We start from the raw sequence: 12352 nt of genomic DNA on the forward strand, positions 1-12352 counted from the left end.
GATTCCCAGCCACCCATATTGGACACAATGCCTGGAATGAGGAATAAAAGTTGTCCATTTCGGTGGGAAAGATCATAGGCCTCTGGTATTATTTTCGTCCAAAAGTTTACATTTTTAAACTGTGGCTAGGGTATCCTCTTGGACTTAAAAATCCTATAGAACACACAGATGCTAGAAGGAGACACTGCTCTTTTAGAAACTTTGGAGACAGGGAGATAGAATCAGATATGGAAGGAGGTGCACTGCACGGGAATTGAGTTGTGCACAGACACCACACAGGGATGGGTCACTTTTTTCTGTAGAGCGTTTACCTTTAGTCTCACTTTTCCTCTATCCTGCCACCGAGGGCTGTCTGGTTATTAGGCCCAAGTGGATTCACATATACAATCTGCAATGTTCTCTCCCAAATGTATATTCCACTGGCAGTGTACAAGGCGGATAGATTTTCTGGAATATAAAAGGACAAATAATACCACATGTTAAAAGAATACCCAGGAAAAGTTAGTATGAAAGTGCTTACTCAGGCGTCAGATTTGATAGGAAGATAATTAATTTGCTAAGTGGCCATCGTATGCAGAGTATTTGGGTGTTAATGGAAGAAAAGTCAAGTTGATTTTACTGGTCAAGAGGCCAGTGGCCAGCTAGAGAGAAGATGCTTGCTCCCCAGTAGCATCTCCTGGTGAGATGAATTGCCAGTTGACCAGCTGAGCCCACAGACATGATGTGGTGATCTGTCCTTCCGTTAGGTCTGGAACCAGGAACCGAGTACACTATTCAAGTCATTGCCATCAAGAACAACCAGAAGAGCGAGCCTCTGATCGGGAGGAGAAAGACAGGTAAAGAGCGCCTTCTGGGTACCATGGGGATAGTCAAGACAAAACTAATTACAAATGATCAATTTTGCAGTGAAACTGTTCTCCAGGTTTTGATGCATTTCTCATGGAACTTTTTTTTTCTTACAATATAGTATATATGTTGTGTTCTTTGATAGGGAACAACCTAACATAATCTGCAGAGTTCAGTTTTATTTTTTTCTTAGCCAGTCAATAAAAAGCCTGTCATTCATCTACAAAAAATTCAAACTAGATGTTTTAAAATGTAAAAACCAAATTGGCTATCGTTGCTATCCTTTTATACCTTTTGTTAAAGTTAAAAATGCTAAAAGAAAAAAAATACGGGAGAAAAATCTCTCCCATTTGTCTTTATTATTTGGTTTCTGAAACTTGGAGCTAAATAATGTCTTGCTTTTTCATCCAATGTCAGTTGAACTTGAAGAAAATGCTATATTTATGCTAATAGGAGAATTTTTAAAATAGACATGTATGTATTTTTATCTATTTTTACCGTGAAAATCCGTTGAGTCGAACCTCTGGAATTCTCATACTTCAGATGCTGCTATAATTAGTGTGGATTCTAGTCCTTATAACTATTCTCAGATGAAAAGAAGAGAGAAAAGGCTGCACATTTCAGTTCCATTAAGCTTCATTTGAGCAAAGGCAGCTTTTGTGGGGCTCAGCGACTCAAAGCTTTGTATGTATGATTTATTCATACTAACACTTTTGTCGTTCTAAACTATAAAGAAACCTTTGAGAAAAATCATAAAGATTTTTCTGGAAAAAGTGTTTGTGATCTACGAATTGCCGATTTTCCAGGGGCTTTGATCAGAGTGATAAGCAGTCATTGTTGCCTGAATTGATGATGACTCCTGCTGCCACTTCTGCAAGCTTAACGCGCTCTGCTCTTTTTTGGCTCTAACCTCTCTTGGCTAGATGAGCTTCCCCAACTGGTAACCCTTCCACACCCCAATCTTCACGGACCAGAGATCTTGGATGTTCCCTCCACAGTTCAAAAGACCCCTTTCATCACCAACCCTGGGTATGACAATGGAAACGGTATTCAGCTTCCTGGCACTTCTGGTCAGCAGCCCAGTGTTGGGCAACAAATGATCTTTGAGGAGCATGGTTTTAGGCGAACCACACCGCCCACAACGGCCACCCCCGTAAGGCATAGGCCAAGACCATATCCGCCGAATGTAAATGAGGAGATCCAAATTGGTCATGTCCCCAGGGGAGACGTAGACCAGCACCTCTACCCTCACGTTCTGGGACTCAATCCAAATACCTCTACAGGACAAGAGGCTCTCTCTCAGACAACCATCTCTTGGACCCCATTCCAGGAAAGCTCTGAGTATATCATTTCATGTCATCCAGTTGGCATTGATGAAGAACCCTTACAGGTAATTAATTTTTCTCTTTACTTATGGGCAGCCTAGAAAGGAGTAATCTAGGTAACTGAAGTGACCAGAGGTCTGATGTCAAGTGGCTACACTTCAAGGACCTCTTAAATATGGTGGCACTCTTAAGCCCTGACTTTTTCTTTTTTAAATCTCAATATGGCTCTACTTTGGGGACGTACCAAAGAGTGTCAGTAGCTTTTGTTTAATAGAATAAAATAATTTCCATTGTTCTCACACTTGTGAGGCTCCTTAGTAATATAGACAAAGAAATAATCCTAGGAAAAAGAGAGACATATTCTACCTGAATTTACATTTGTGTGAGAAGGGCTAAAATGCCATCCTTGCAGTTCGTCCTTGAAGAATCCTATAATCTACAATATGTCTGAGGAGAACGAACTTAGGTGAAGTTGTGGGTATCAGCTGTTATAAGTGATTGATTGTCTCACTAAAACTTCTCTTCTTTAATTTGCCTTGCTGGTATCAATTCTTATTATGTTCTTATTTTTAGAAAGTGGCAGAATTTAAGAAAAAACACTACACTGTGAAGATGTATGAGCTTAGAAACATGAGTTTGAGGATTTGCCAGGGTATTTTAAGGACCCCATGTTGGGGTCAGACACCACCTTGCCTGGGATGAATATATCTCCCACATGGCACAGTGCCCACCTTGTATGTGAAGGGGCCATGGCCAGGGTTTCCGGTGGGCTGGTACAGACCCGCGAATAGAGCAGGATGAGGAGGAAGCTGTCTCTAGGATTACTGAGGGCTCCTGGTAACTCTGAAGCACATAAGATAGATTTTTGGCAGGAAAATCTGGCAGGTAGAAATGATGGCCCCTCACCCAACTTACACTTCTCTCCTTGGCTGGTTGGGACCTTTATACCCTCCCTCTTTTTATGTTTCCCTTTGCTTTGTTTAGACAGTGAGGGCTATTGATAAGAGAATAGGGAAAGTCACGTCATTCCTCACTATAATGCTTTCTCCCTCACTTTGGATGTGCCAATAATTGCAGTTCCGAGTTCCTGGAACCTCTGCTAGTGCCACCCTGACGGGTCTTACCAGAGGGGCCACCTACAACATCATAGTGGAGGCACTGAAAGACCAGAAGAGGCACAAGGTTCGGGAGGAGGTCGTTACTGTGGGCAACTCTGGTATGTGAAGGCCTGTGTTATTCAGGAACGGGCTCCCCTCTGGACCACGTCAGAGATGCTTTCTCGACTGACTGTTCTGTGGTTGCTGTTGTCTTTTAACTTTGGGAAATAATTCCATGAAGTAAATGAACACCTTTAAATTTAATTATTTCCCCCTCATAGTATCCTAGTATCTTTGTAAAATGCATCCATAAGTAGAGGCTCAAACAGTGATATGAGGATTGACCTGGATGGGACTTCAAATACTGTTTAGTCCAACACTCTGGTCCCTGCTAGTGAGTATCTGAGCTGATACAGGGCACAAGTCTCCTGATCTCTTTCCCACACCTTCTTCATCTCACCATGTTGCTCTCCTCGAGTGGTTTTTAAGTGCTGAAACCGATTACCTATACGGGAAACCCCCATCTGCAGACATTAGGGACAGCTGGGTTTTGTTCCTGATGCAAAATGCTGCCAACATAGCGCATTTCTGTCCAAAGTGCTCCCTTATTCCAATGCTATTTCAATTTGGTTTTTTTCTGATTATATAGATCCTAAGCCACAATAGTGGTTAAATGGTCATTGACTCTTCTTTGTAGCACCTGAAAAGACCTTTTAAACCAGTAGTGTATCACCTGGCTTGTCAACCTGTGGCAGCTGAAGATTCACAAAGAACACGAGATAGAGAATAATCAAAACCATGAATCTTGACTCTTCCCTTTGGAAGAAAGATTCCACACCAGCAGAGTGCTAAATTCTGTCTCTGCCAAGTGACAGGCTGTATTCCTAGGGCCAGCTACTTAATCTCAGCCTCCTTCCTCATTCAATAGGTGACTGTGCTATTTTACACGTATAAACGCCTGTGAATTAAGCAGCTGAGTATTTGGGGGGATCCTTTTGTTCGCTGTGTTCCAGATGCACGATAATGCATACCTTTTGCCTTGTGTGGTTCTACTCGTAGAATGTGATGTGACAGGAATTTTCAAGAGTGCAAAGGTCTTTGTGCTTCTCCACATAATTTTTTAAAACGGATTCCATCCCCACAACTTTAGTCAGGTAGAATTTTAACTCCTAGCTATTTTTAGGAAGGTTATTGAAACCCCCTGGTAGCAATTTAAGTTTCTTCCATTTTTCTTTCTGACTCCTTATTCTCAGCAGCAATATTCTGCATTCTAGCCAGGTTTTCCTGGCTTTGAGACATTTCAGACTTCCTTGTTTCTCCAAAACTCTATTTTCTTCCAGAGTGATGCCTTTTAAAATATTAGGCACTTAAAATATCTATTGCTTTTGAGCTTTTGAGTTTTGCACTGTAAAAAGAAATAGACACCCTGGAATTCAAAGTCACAGAAGTTAATTTAATTTTTGGAGAATAACTTGAAGCATGCTTTGTTGGCATAGATTATTTTAAAATAAGCTTTCCCAAAACATGAAGACCAAGATCTCAGGCAACATGAAGAGACTCCATTCCTTATTCCTAAGTCATCCATATCCCATTGCTTCCTCTTATTTGGAATAGTTGATTTTATTGATAAAGTAGAGCATTCCTATCATTATGACAATAATGTACAAAATCTAAGATTTTTCACTATTATACCAAAAAATGCAATAGTGGAAGTGAATATGTCATTATATTGGTATATAAAAATGCTAAAACTTTTGCATTAAAAGCAAAAGATGCCCCCCAAAAATTATTCTTTATTTGGTGAGCACTTTCTAAGTGTTGGCAGTGGAGCACTGCTTTGAATTCATGATCCCATGTAATTTTCACAAGATCCCAAGCAGGTAGAGATATTTTTATTATTATCCCTGTATTACAGATGAGGAAGGTAAGGCAGAGAAATGTTAAATAACCAACTGATGGTCACCTGGGTCCTGATGGAGAGACATTTCCAGGTTTTGCATCCCACTGAAGTTCTTAACTAGCTTAAATTGCCTCAAGATCTGTTCCATGTTCCCTAAACTAGATTTATCAGAAATGATGATTTTTTAGAATTGATGACAAGAATGAAAGATAGGCGCCTTTTAAAATGCTCCTGGCAAGTGTCCACTGGCGACATCTAAGCATTGTTTATCAGAGCACCTGATGCATTGATAGAACAGATGAATGCTTCTTGACGCGACTGGGATTTTGGTTGTAGATTAAGTCACTGTACACAATAATTCAGTTTTCTTCTTATGATCCAAAACCACCAATAAGATGTCTGTTTTTGCTTTCTCCTCCTTTTCTTCATGTAGTTGACCAAGGCCTAGGCCAACCTACGGCTGACTCGTGCTTCGACCCCTACACCGTCTCCCATTACGCCATCGGAGAGGAGTGGGAGCGACTGTCTGAATCTGGCTTTAAACTCTCCTGCCAGTGCTTAGGGTTTGGCAGTGGCCATTTCAGATGCGATTCGTCTAGTGAGTAGCTTGCTCTGTCCATCTCTTCCGGTTCCACGCATTCGCACCACGTGCCCAGGGAGCATGTTTGGCAGACACGGGCTCTTCCAAACATGGAGCTAAACGAGGGGAGGCTGCTTCACTCGAAGTAACATTTTGCATCATAGAAAAATGATGGGAAATTTTACTTGTTGAATATTGCTTCATTTCAAGGGTTGTCTGTCAATGCGACAATTAATTAAAAATAAATTTGTGGTGGTAATAATGATTTTAAATAATTTTTTAGTTAAAATGATCCTAGGAATTACTTATTATGTGCTTTGAGGTTTAGTACTAGAATTTATACATTTTTCATGTGTGCTTTGATTTTAGGGGATGTGATTATTATTGACAATTGGTTCATTTTTATAGGTGTTAACCAACCTACCTTACAAACAGGCCTCTGTGTAGACATATCCAGAAATTATATTTGGGGAAATACAACATATAGATTTTTTATGAAGATTTTAAAAGTATTTTATTTAACTTGTATACATGAAATGGTGTAATTCAGACTGAAATACAATAATGACTAATTTTTTCACTGTAGACTATTATGCTTGGTATCTGAAAATGGAAAGACAGAGTGATGGAAGTGTCATGCTGTTTAGGAGTTGGAAGTTTTAATATTTGGCGTCAATTAGATCGTTTTTAATTTCTGAAACTGAACTATTTTTGTTTGTATATTTATTACCTGGATAAGTACTTAGGTGCAATTGTGGGATTAGAGCTATAAGTTGATTTATGTGATTCTTTGGCTCAACTTACATAGTCTTTGCTCAGATGTCATAATTATTGAGTAATTTTTTTAAAGTTGAAGGAATGACTGACATGTTGATAAAATGGAAGTAGTGTATTATACAAACTCCTGAAGTTTGTTTTGTTTTAATATAAACCTTGGAGATTAAAAAGTCATCTTCTATGTATAGTAGTTAAAGATATATACTTGTGACTTTTAGATAATCCTCAGAACCAGTCTTATTTGTAGGAGAATAACCACTGATTTATCGTTTTGATTGTTTTTGTTTTGTTTTGGTACACAGGTTTATTCTCTTACTCTTCCCTTTTACAAGAAACAGGCTGTGGCATGTAGAAACCAGCTGATCTTTGTTTTTTTCATTAATTGCACTACTTTGTACCCAGGATCTCTGCAAATCCGAAAAAGTGACTTTTCATCTGTGATCTGTTCCTAAAAGACAACTCATCTCCTACTTTAATATCTCACAATTTTGAACCCTAATAATGAGAATTCCAATGAAGGTCATTAACTATGCTTGTGACATGATTATGGTGGAATAAAAGGGATCTTAAGATATCCTAGAAAATGTTAAATTTAGGTAAACTTAATATTTTTAAATCCAACCAAAAAAGTGGTTTGTCATAGGGATCATGACCTGTAACTTTGCTTCCAGATACCTGGCTTTTAAAACCCTGTGCCATGTCCCAGTGCACACACTGTCTTGTGAGTCAGAACACACAATAACTTTGCCTCTGGTTTTCCCCACGTCCCAGAATGGTGCCATGACAATGGTGTGAACTACAAGATTGGAGAGAAGTGGGATCGTCAGGGAGAAAATGGCCAGATGATGAGCTGCACATGTCTTGGAAATGGAAAAGGAGAATTCAAGTGTGACCCTCGTACGTTGCCACAGATCATTTTTAGTGTCTATGAAGCACTCCCACTTTCATTACCGAGCTGTAACTCTCATTCACAGAAATGGTTGGAGACTTTAGGGCTCTTTGAGGAGTGAACAGTGGGTTTGTTAATCTTTTGATTTGGGAAAGCAGAGACAAGCTTCAAAAATGAGCCATGATTTAATGTTATTACAGGGCGCTTTCGCACTTCTCCAACCTGAGGATTTTGACCATAATCTGCAGCAAAATGTTATAAGAAAGCTTCACAGGTCTTTAGATTCAACTCTTAAAATAGGATCTTTATCTTCCCATTGAACCTTTTCCAGTTTATTAAATCTAGCTTTTGGAAATGCTGCCCTGAGATCTATACCTCTCATAGGGATGTTTCCCATAAATGCGGTGTTTTGGCTGTGATGGTGCAAATTTAGGGGAGAAATAGGACCTACCCCTATCTAGGGGTCAAGTCTGTATTATTATTCTCAGTCTTACGTGAACTTCTGACTGTGTCTCCATGTAGATGAAGCAACATGTTATGATGACGGGAAGACGTACCACGTAGGAGAACAGTGGCAGAAGGAGTATCTTGGTGCTATTTGCTCCTGCACATGCTTTGGAGGCCAGCGGGTAAGACCAGACGTGCCAGGCTCCCTGCAGTTTAAATAAGATAAAGGGGAGGCTCCTGCACTGGTGGTTAAGAGTTCACCGTCTTGAGTGTGTGCTCTACACACAAGTGCAACAGGGCCCCTGATGAAATGTTGCAACACCTCATTTCCTGTTGGCACATAGCTGGCAATGTAAGGCTCCTGAATACCCTTTCTCCCTGTCTCTGGCAGCCTCAGCCAGTCCCACATCTACTAGTTTCAAGCTGTCTCTTCTTCGGCTACTAAAGCTGGGTAGCAGGGGCCTCCAGCTCCAGTATATGCACAAGTGCCCCTGTGGTATCGATGTTAAATATTATGAATGACACCTCAAATCTAAGAAAATACCACTTCTTTGTACCCTCTCTAAATCCTAAAATAGATTCTTGCTATAGGTCCAACACTGTGCTAAGGAATACGGGACAAACAGAAGGAATGAGAAATCGTCCTAGCTCTTAAGGATATAGTCAGAGACACTAGATTAGCATACGTTGAAAGTCAAGCTAATTAAGGTTCTGAGTGAGTTTGATAAATAACACAGTTTCTCGGTAAGCTGGAATCAGCAAGAAAGTTTCATGGAAAAGAGAAGTGTAAACTGGCTGGGGTTTAGGATGGTTAAAATTTGGTTGAGGGAGGGGAGGAAGCAGTGTGACCAGAGTAAGCGCACTGTCCTGGGATGGGAAGGAGCTGGCCCATGTGGGCTCCAGGGAGCCAGTCCTTGCCTGGTGTCTTGTGGTAAGAAATTAGATGCGAAGATGTGCGGGGCCACTTATGGAGGGCCTTGCAAGTCCATTATTTAAGCCAGTACTTCTCAACCATTTCTAATCTGCTTCCTACTTCCATATAGTAGAAAATGCCGTGCCTTTCTCTAACATTCGAAATTCAAAATAAAATGACTCTTGTAACTCAAATAAAAGCAACGGAATATAATATTCCTTTGTTTTCAATGAAAACATACCCTCCTCAACAGCTCTCAAGTTCTCCTACATGAAGAGGGTGCTCCCTGCTCCAGGTTAGGAGTCACTGGTTGATGCCTTTGGCATTAGCTAATTGCAGGTGTCCAAGAACAAAAGGAACATGATGGAAAATGGTCTTCAGGAAGATTAGTCTGGCAGCAGGAAGGGGTCTTCAGGGGTCTGACTCTGCCCCTACCCAAGGACCTGGGGCAGCCCATGGAAACTACTCTGATCTCATTCCACCCCCAGTGGGTGGGTGGGGAGGGAGGTGCTCCCTATTCTGATAGAGAGCAGCTTTGGTCTCTCTCTCTGTCTCATTAACACTTATAGAGACTTGGTCATAGAACTCAGTCATCTCTGCTGATGTGCTTGGTATAGACTGTGTGATGGAAAATGAATTTGTTGGGAAGTAGGTCTGGGTCTCCCTTCAGCATCTCCTCCTTATCGTTTATGTACATGAAACCTTTCATGTGTGACGCCTATTCTGTTCTAAAGCAAATGAAACACTTAAGAAAGGAGTGGGAACTGTTACATTTTTATATGAAAGCAAGATTCACTGATTCTCTAAGTAGGTATTTACCCGCATTGTATTAGGTATTATGGAGAATAGGCTTTTAAATGGAGAAGCATGTCTGAAATATTTAACTGACAATATAAGAAAGAAAGTGATTGTGCTCTTTAGGGTTCTTTTGATTATAAGAGAAAAGCCCAACTCAAGTTAATTTAGGCACAAGAAAGCTCACATAACTGAAAAGTCCTAGGATCTACCAGCTTCAGGGCTGGTCCAGCAGTGGCATCCGGAGTCTCTCACTCTCTCATATGCTTTGTTCCCTTGCATTGGCTTCATTCTCCAGAAGGCTCCCCTGTTGATGGGAGGAAGATGACCTCCGTCACCTCCAGGTTTATCTCCTATCAGCATAGGAGCAACAGTAAAAGAGAACCCATTTCCTCACCCTTCTAGCAAAAATCTCAGGGAGGAGCCTCACCGGTCAGCTTCCCACTCTCATTCCATCTCTAGCCAGAGGAAAGGCTACCAGGCCACTAGCTGTGGAAGTTTAGGAAGAGAGTGGCAATGACTGCAGTAGAAAGAGTGTGGCCAGGAGTCACCCAGCTGGGTGGCACTCGGTTCACTGTGTGACTTTCCTGCTCCCTCTGAGCAAGTCATTCTTTGGGTCTCATTTTCCTTACCTGTAAAATGAGGGTGTTTGTCCATGTCCATGTCTCCTAAAAGCTCTAGAATTCTAGGAAAACCTCTGCTATCATTCAGTGTGGAAATCTTATTAAGGAAGTAGGGACTGGAATGATCCTTAGCAGATGGGTGGGGTTTGAATAGGAAGAGAAGACATTTCAGGAGAAAGAAAAAGCTTAGAGGCAGCCATAAGATATGAGCAATCAGCCAAAGTGTATTCTACGGGTTATAAAGGCATGAAATCATTATCAAAGCCACCTTAGGATGAACTGCCTATATTTTGCCAATGCCTAAGAGCTGACATTCTTCTTTAACAAATGTGATGCTCCCGTGTTATCATAAATCCCATTTGACTTCATCCCCTCTGCTGTCTCAGGGCTGGCGCTGTGACAACTGCCGCAGACCCGGGGCTGAACCCGGTCACGAAGGCTCCACTGGGCACTCCTACAACCAGTATTCACAGAGATACCAGCAGAGAACCAACACCGTAAGTGCATTGGCACCACGAGTGCTTCTCCCCTAAATGCAATGAGGGCACAGCAGGGAGTCTCTTTCTGTAGGTACCTTTCTTCTGAATGAACCAAATGCTTTTTTAATCTTTTAAATGACTTATCAGTAGAATACTGTATCCTGTGACATAATTTAGGTTCTAATGTATTAAACTCTTAAACATCTCCTATTGCCCAGTATATTGCTAGGTTCTTAAGCTAGAAATAGTCTCCTATCTGTAAGTAATTGTCATAGATAACCCCCCATTTTTTTGCTGTACACTTTATAGTATTTGCCACTAATTTTTCTTCTTCTATTTTAACAGAATGTCAACTGCCCAATTGAGTGCTTCATGCCTTTAGATGTACAGGCTGACAGAGATGATTCCCGAGAATAATATCTCCAACCCAGAGAAACCAGCGTGGGACCTCTGCCAGAGTCCATCCAAACTGGAGTGACAACAGCAGACCCCATCTTAGAGCGTTTGTTTCTTTCTTAGGCCCTTTGCTCTGGAGTAACTTCTCCAGCTTCAGCTCACCTCACAGCTTCTCCGAGCATCACCCTGGGAGTGTTTTGAGACTTTTCTCATAAACGGGGGCAGTACATTGCCTCTTCTGCTCCAAAGTACTCACTACCGCTCAGTATTTTAAGTGAAATGATTCTAACTTGGGATTTGGTTTGAGATCAATAGGGAAGCACACACACCAACCAAGATGCAAAATGTATTGAAATGATATTACCAAAATTTTAAGTAGGAAAGTTACCCAAACACTTCTGCTTCCACTTAACTGTCTGGCCCGCGATATTGTAGGCATGTCCTTGGTTACTGTGATATTTAAAATATCCACAGTGCTCACTTTTTCCAAATGATTCTAGTAATTGCCTAGGAATATCTTCCTCTTACCTATTATTTATCAATTTTCCCAGTATTTTTATATGGAAAAAAATTGTATTGAAGACACTTAGTATGCAGTTGATAAGAGGAATTTGGTATAATTATGGTTGGTGATTATTTTTTATACTGTACATGCCAAAGCTTTACTACTGTGGAAAGACAACTGTTTAATAAAAGATTTACATTCCACAACTTGAATGTCTTGGCTTCTTTTTTATATAAAGAAATTTAGGGGAAAATAATCCTTCTGAATGTTCTTTCTCTCTTCAATACAGCAAACATTTGGAAATCGATGGTGTGTACAGCTCTGTGAGTCTAGGTGATTTCAGTACGAGAATTTCTAAGTCTGTCACTACAAAAACACAGATTCATTCTTGTCGTTTCATCTCTTCAGTAACGGAGATAGTTTTATATTTTCTGCTTTACCAGATTTAAGTCGACTAAGATATTTATTTAACTTCCTAGCTAGCTCTTCAGAAGTATAATTGAAACAACCTTTAGTTGATCTTTTCTAATCATTATAACTCTTCCTCCCTCCCACCTCCTTTTCTTCCTTCATTGAATAAACATTTATTCAGAGAGCTTATCTGCTAGGGAAACACAAGGATGACTGAGATGTTAAAGCTACTTGAATGGTACAGCACAGAGGAGTTTTGTATTAAGGCAACTGCATGGTATAATAACCTCAATCCAATTTGTCTTAATTCGTGTCGGCTGATGCTGTTAAGGTGTCACAGCTGAATGAAGTGCGATGACTCCTGGTCTG

General features: G+C 40.6%; 1 protein-coding gene across 12 annotated transcripts in view; it reads left to right on the top strand.

Moving 5' to 3' along the window:
- Nucleotides 1–11778, top strand: part of FN1 (fibronectin 1) — a 65640-nt gene extending 53862 nt beyond the window's left edge. For 4 of the 12 annotated variants that reach the window (XM_070489771.1, XM_070489775.1, XM_014843578.3 and 1 more), the window contains 8 exons: nt 747–836; nt 1770–2236; nt 3249–3387; nt 5602–5766; nt 7297–7422; nt 7937–8043; nt 10579–10689; nt 11017–11778. In XM_070489771.1, the coding sequence (XP_070345872.1) occupies nt 747–836; nt 1770–2236; nt 3249–3387; nt 5602–5766; nt 7297–7422; nt 7937–8043; nt 10579–10689; nt 11017–11088 (1277 nt within the window). In that variant the 3' untranslated portion in view covers nt 11089–11778. The remainder of the gene's footprint in view (nt 1–746; nt 837–1769; nt 2237–3248; nt 3388–5601; nt 5767–7296; nt 7423–7936; nt 8044–10578; nt 10690–11016) is intronic. The other 8 variants (XM_070489773.1, XM_070489776.1, XM_070489769.1 and 5 more) reach the window with 2 other exon arrangements.
- The last annotated feature ends 574 nt before the right edge of the window (nt 11779–12352 follow it).

Source organism: Equus asinus, chromosome 19, assembly GCF_041296235.1.
Source record: "Equus asinus isolate D_3611 breed Donkey chromosome 19, EquAss-T2T_v2, whole genome shotgun sequence".
NCBI classification, from domain to species: domain Eukaryota; kingdom Metazoa; phylum Chordata; class Mammalia; order Perissodactyla; family Equidae; genus Equus; species Equus asinus.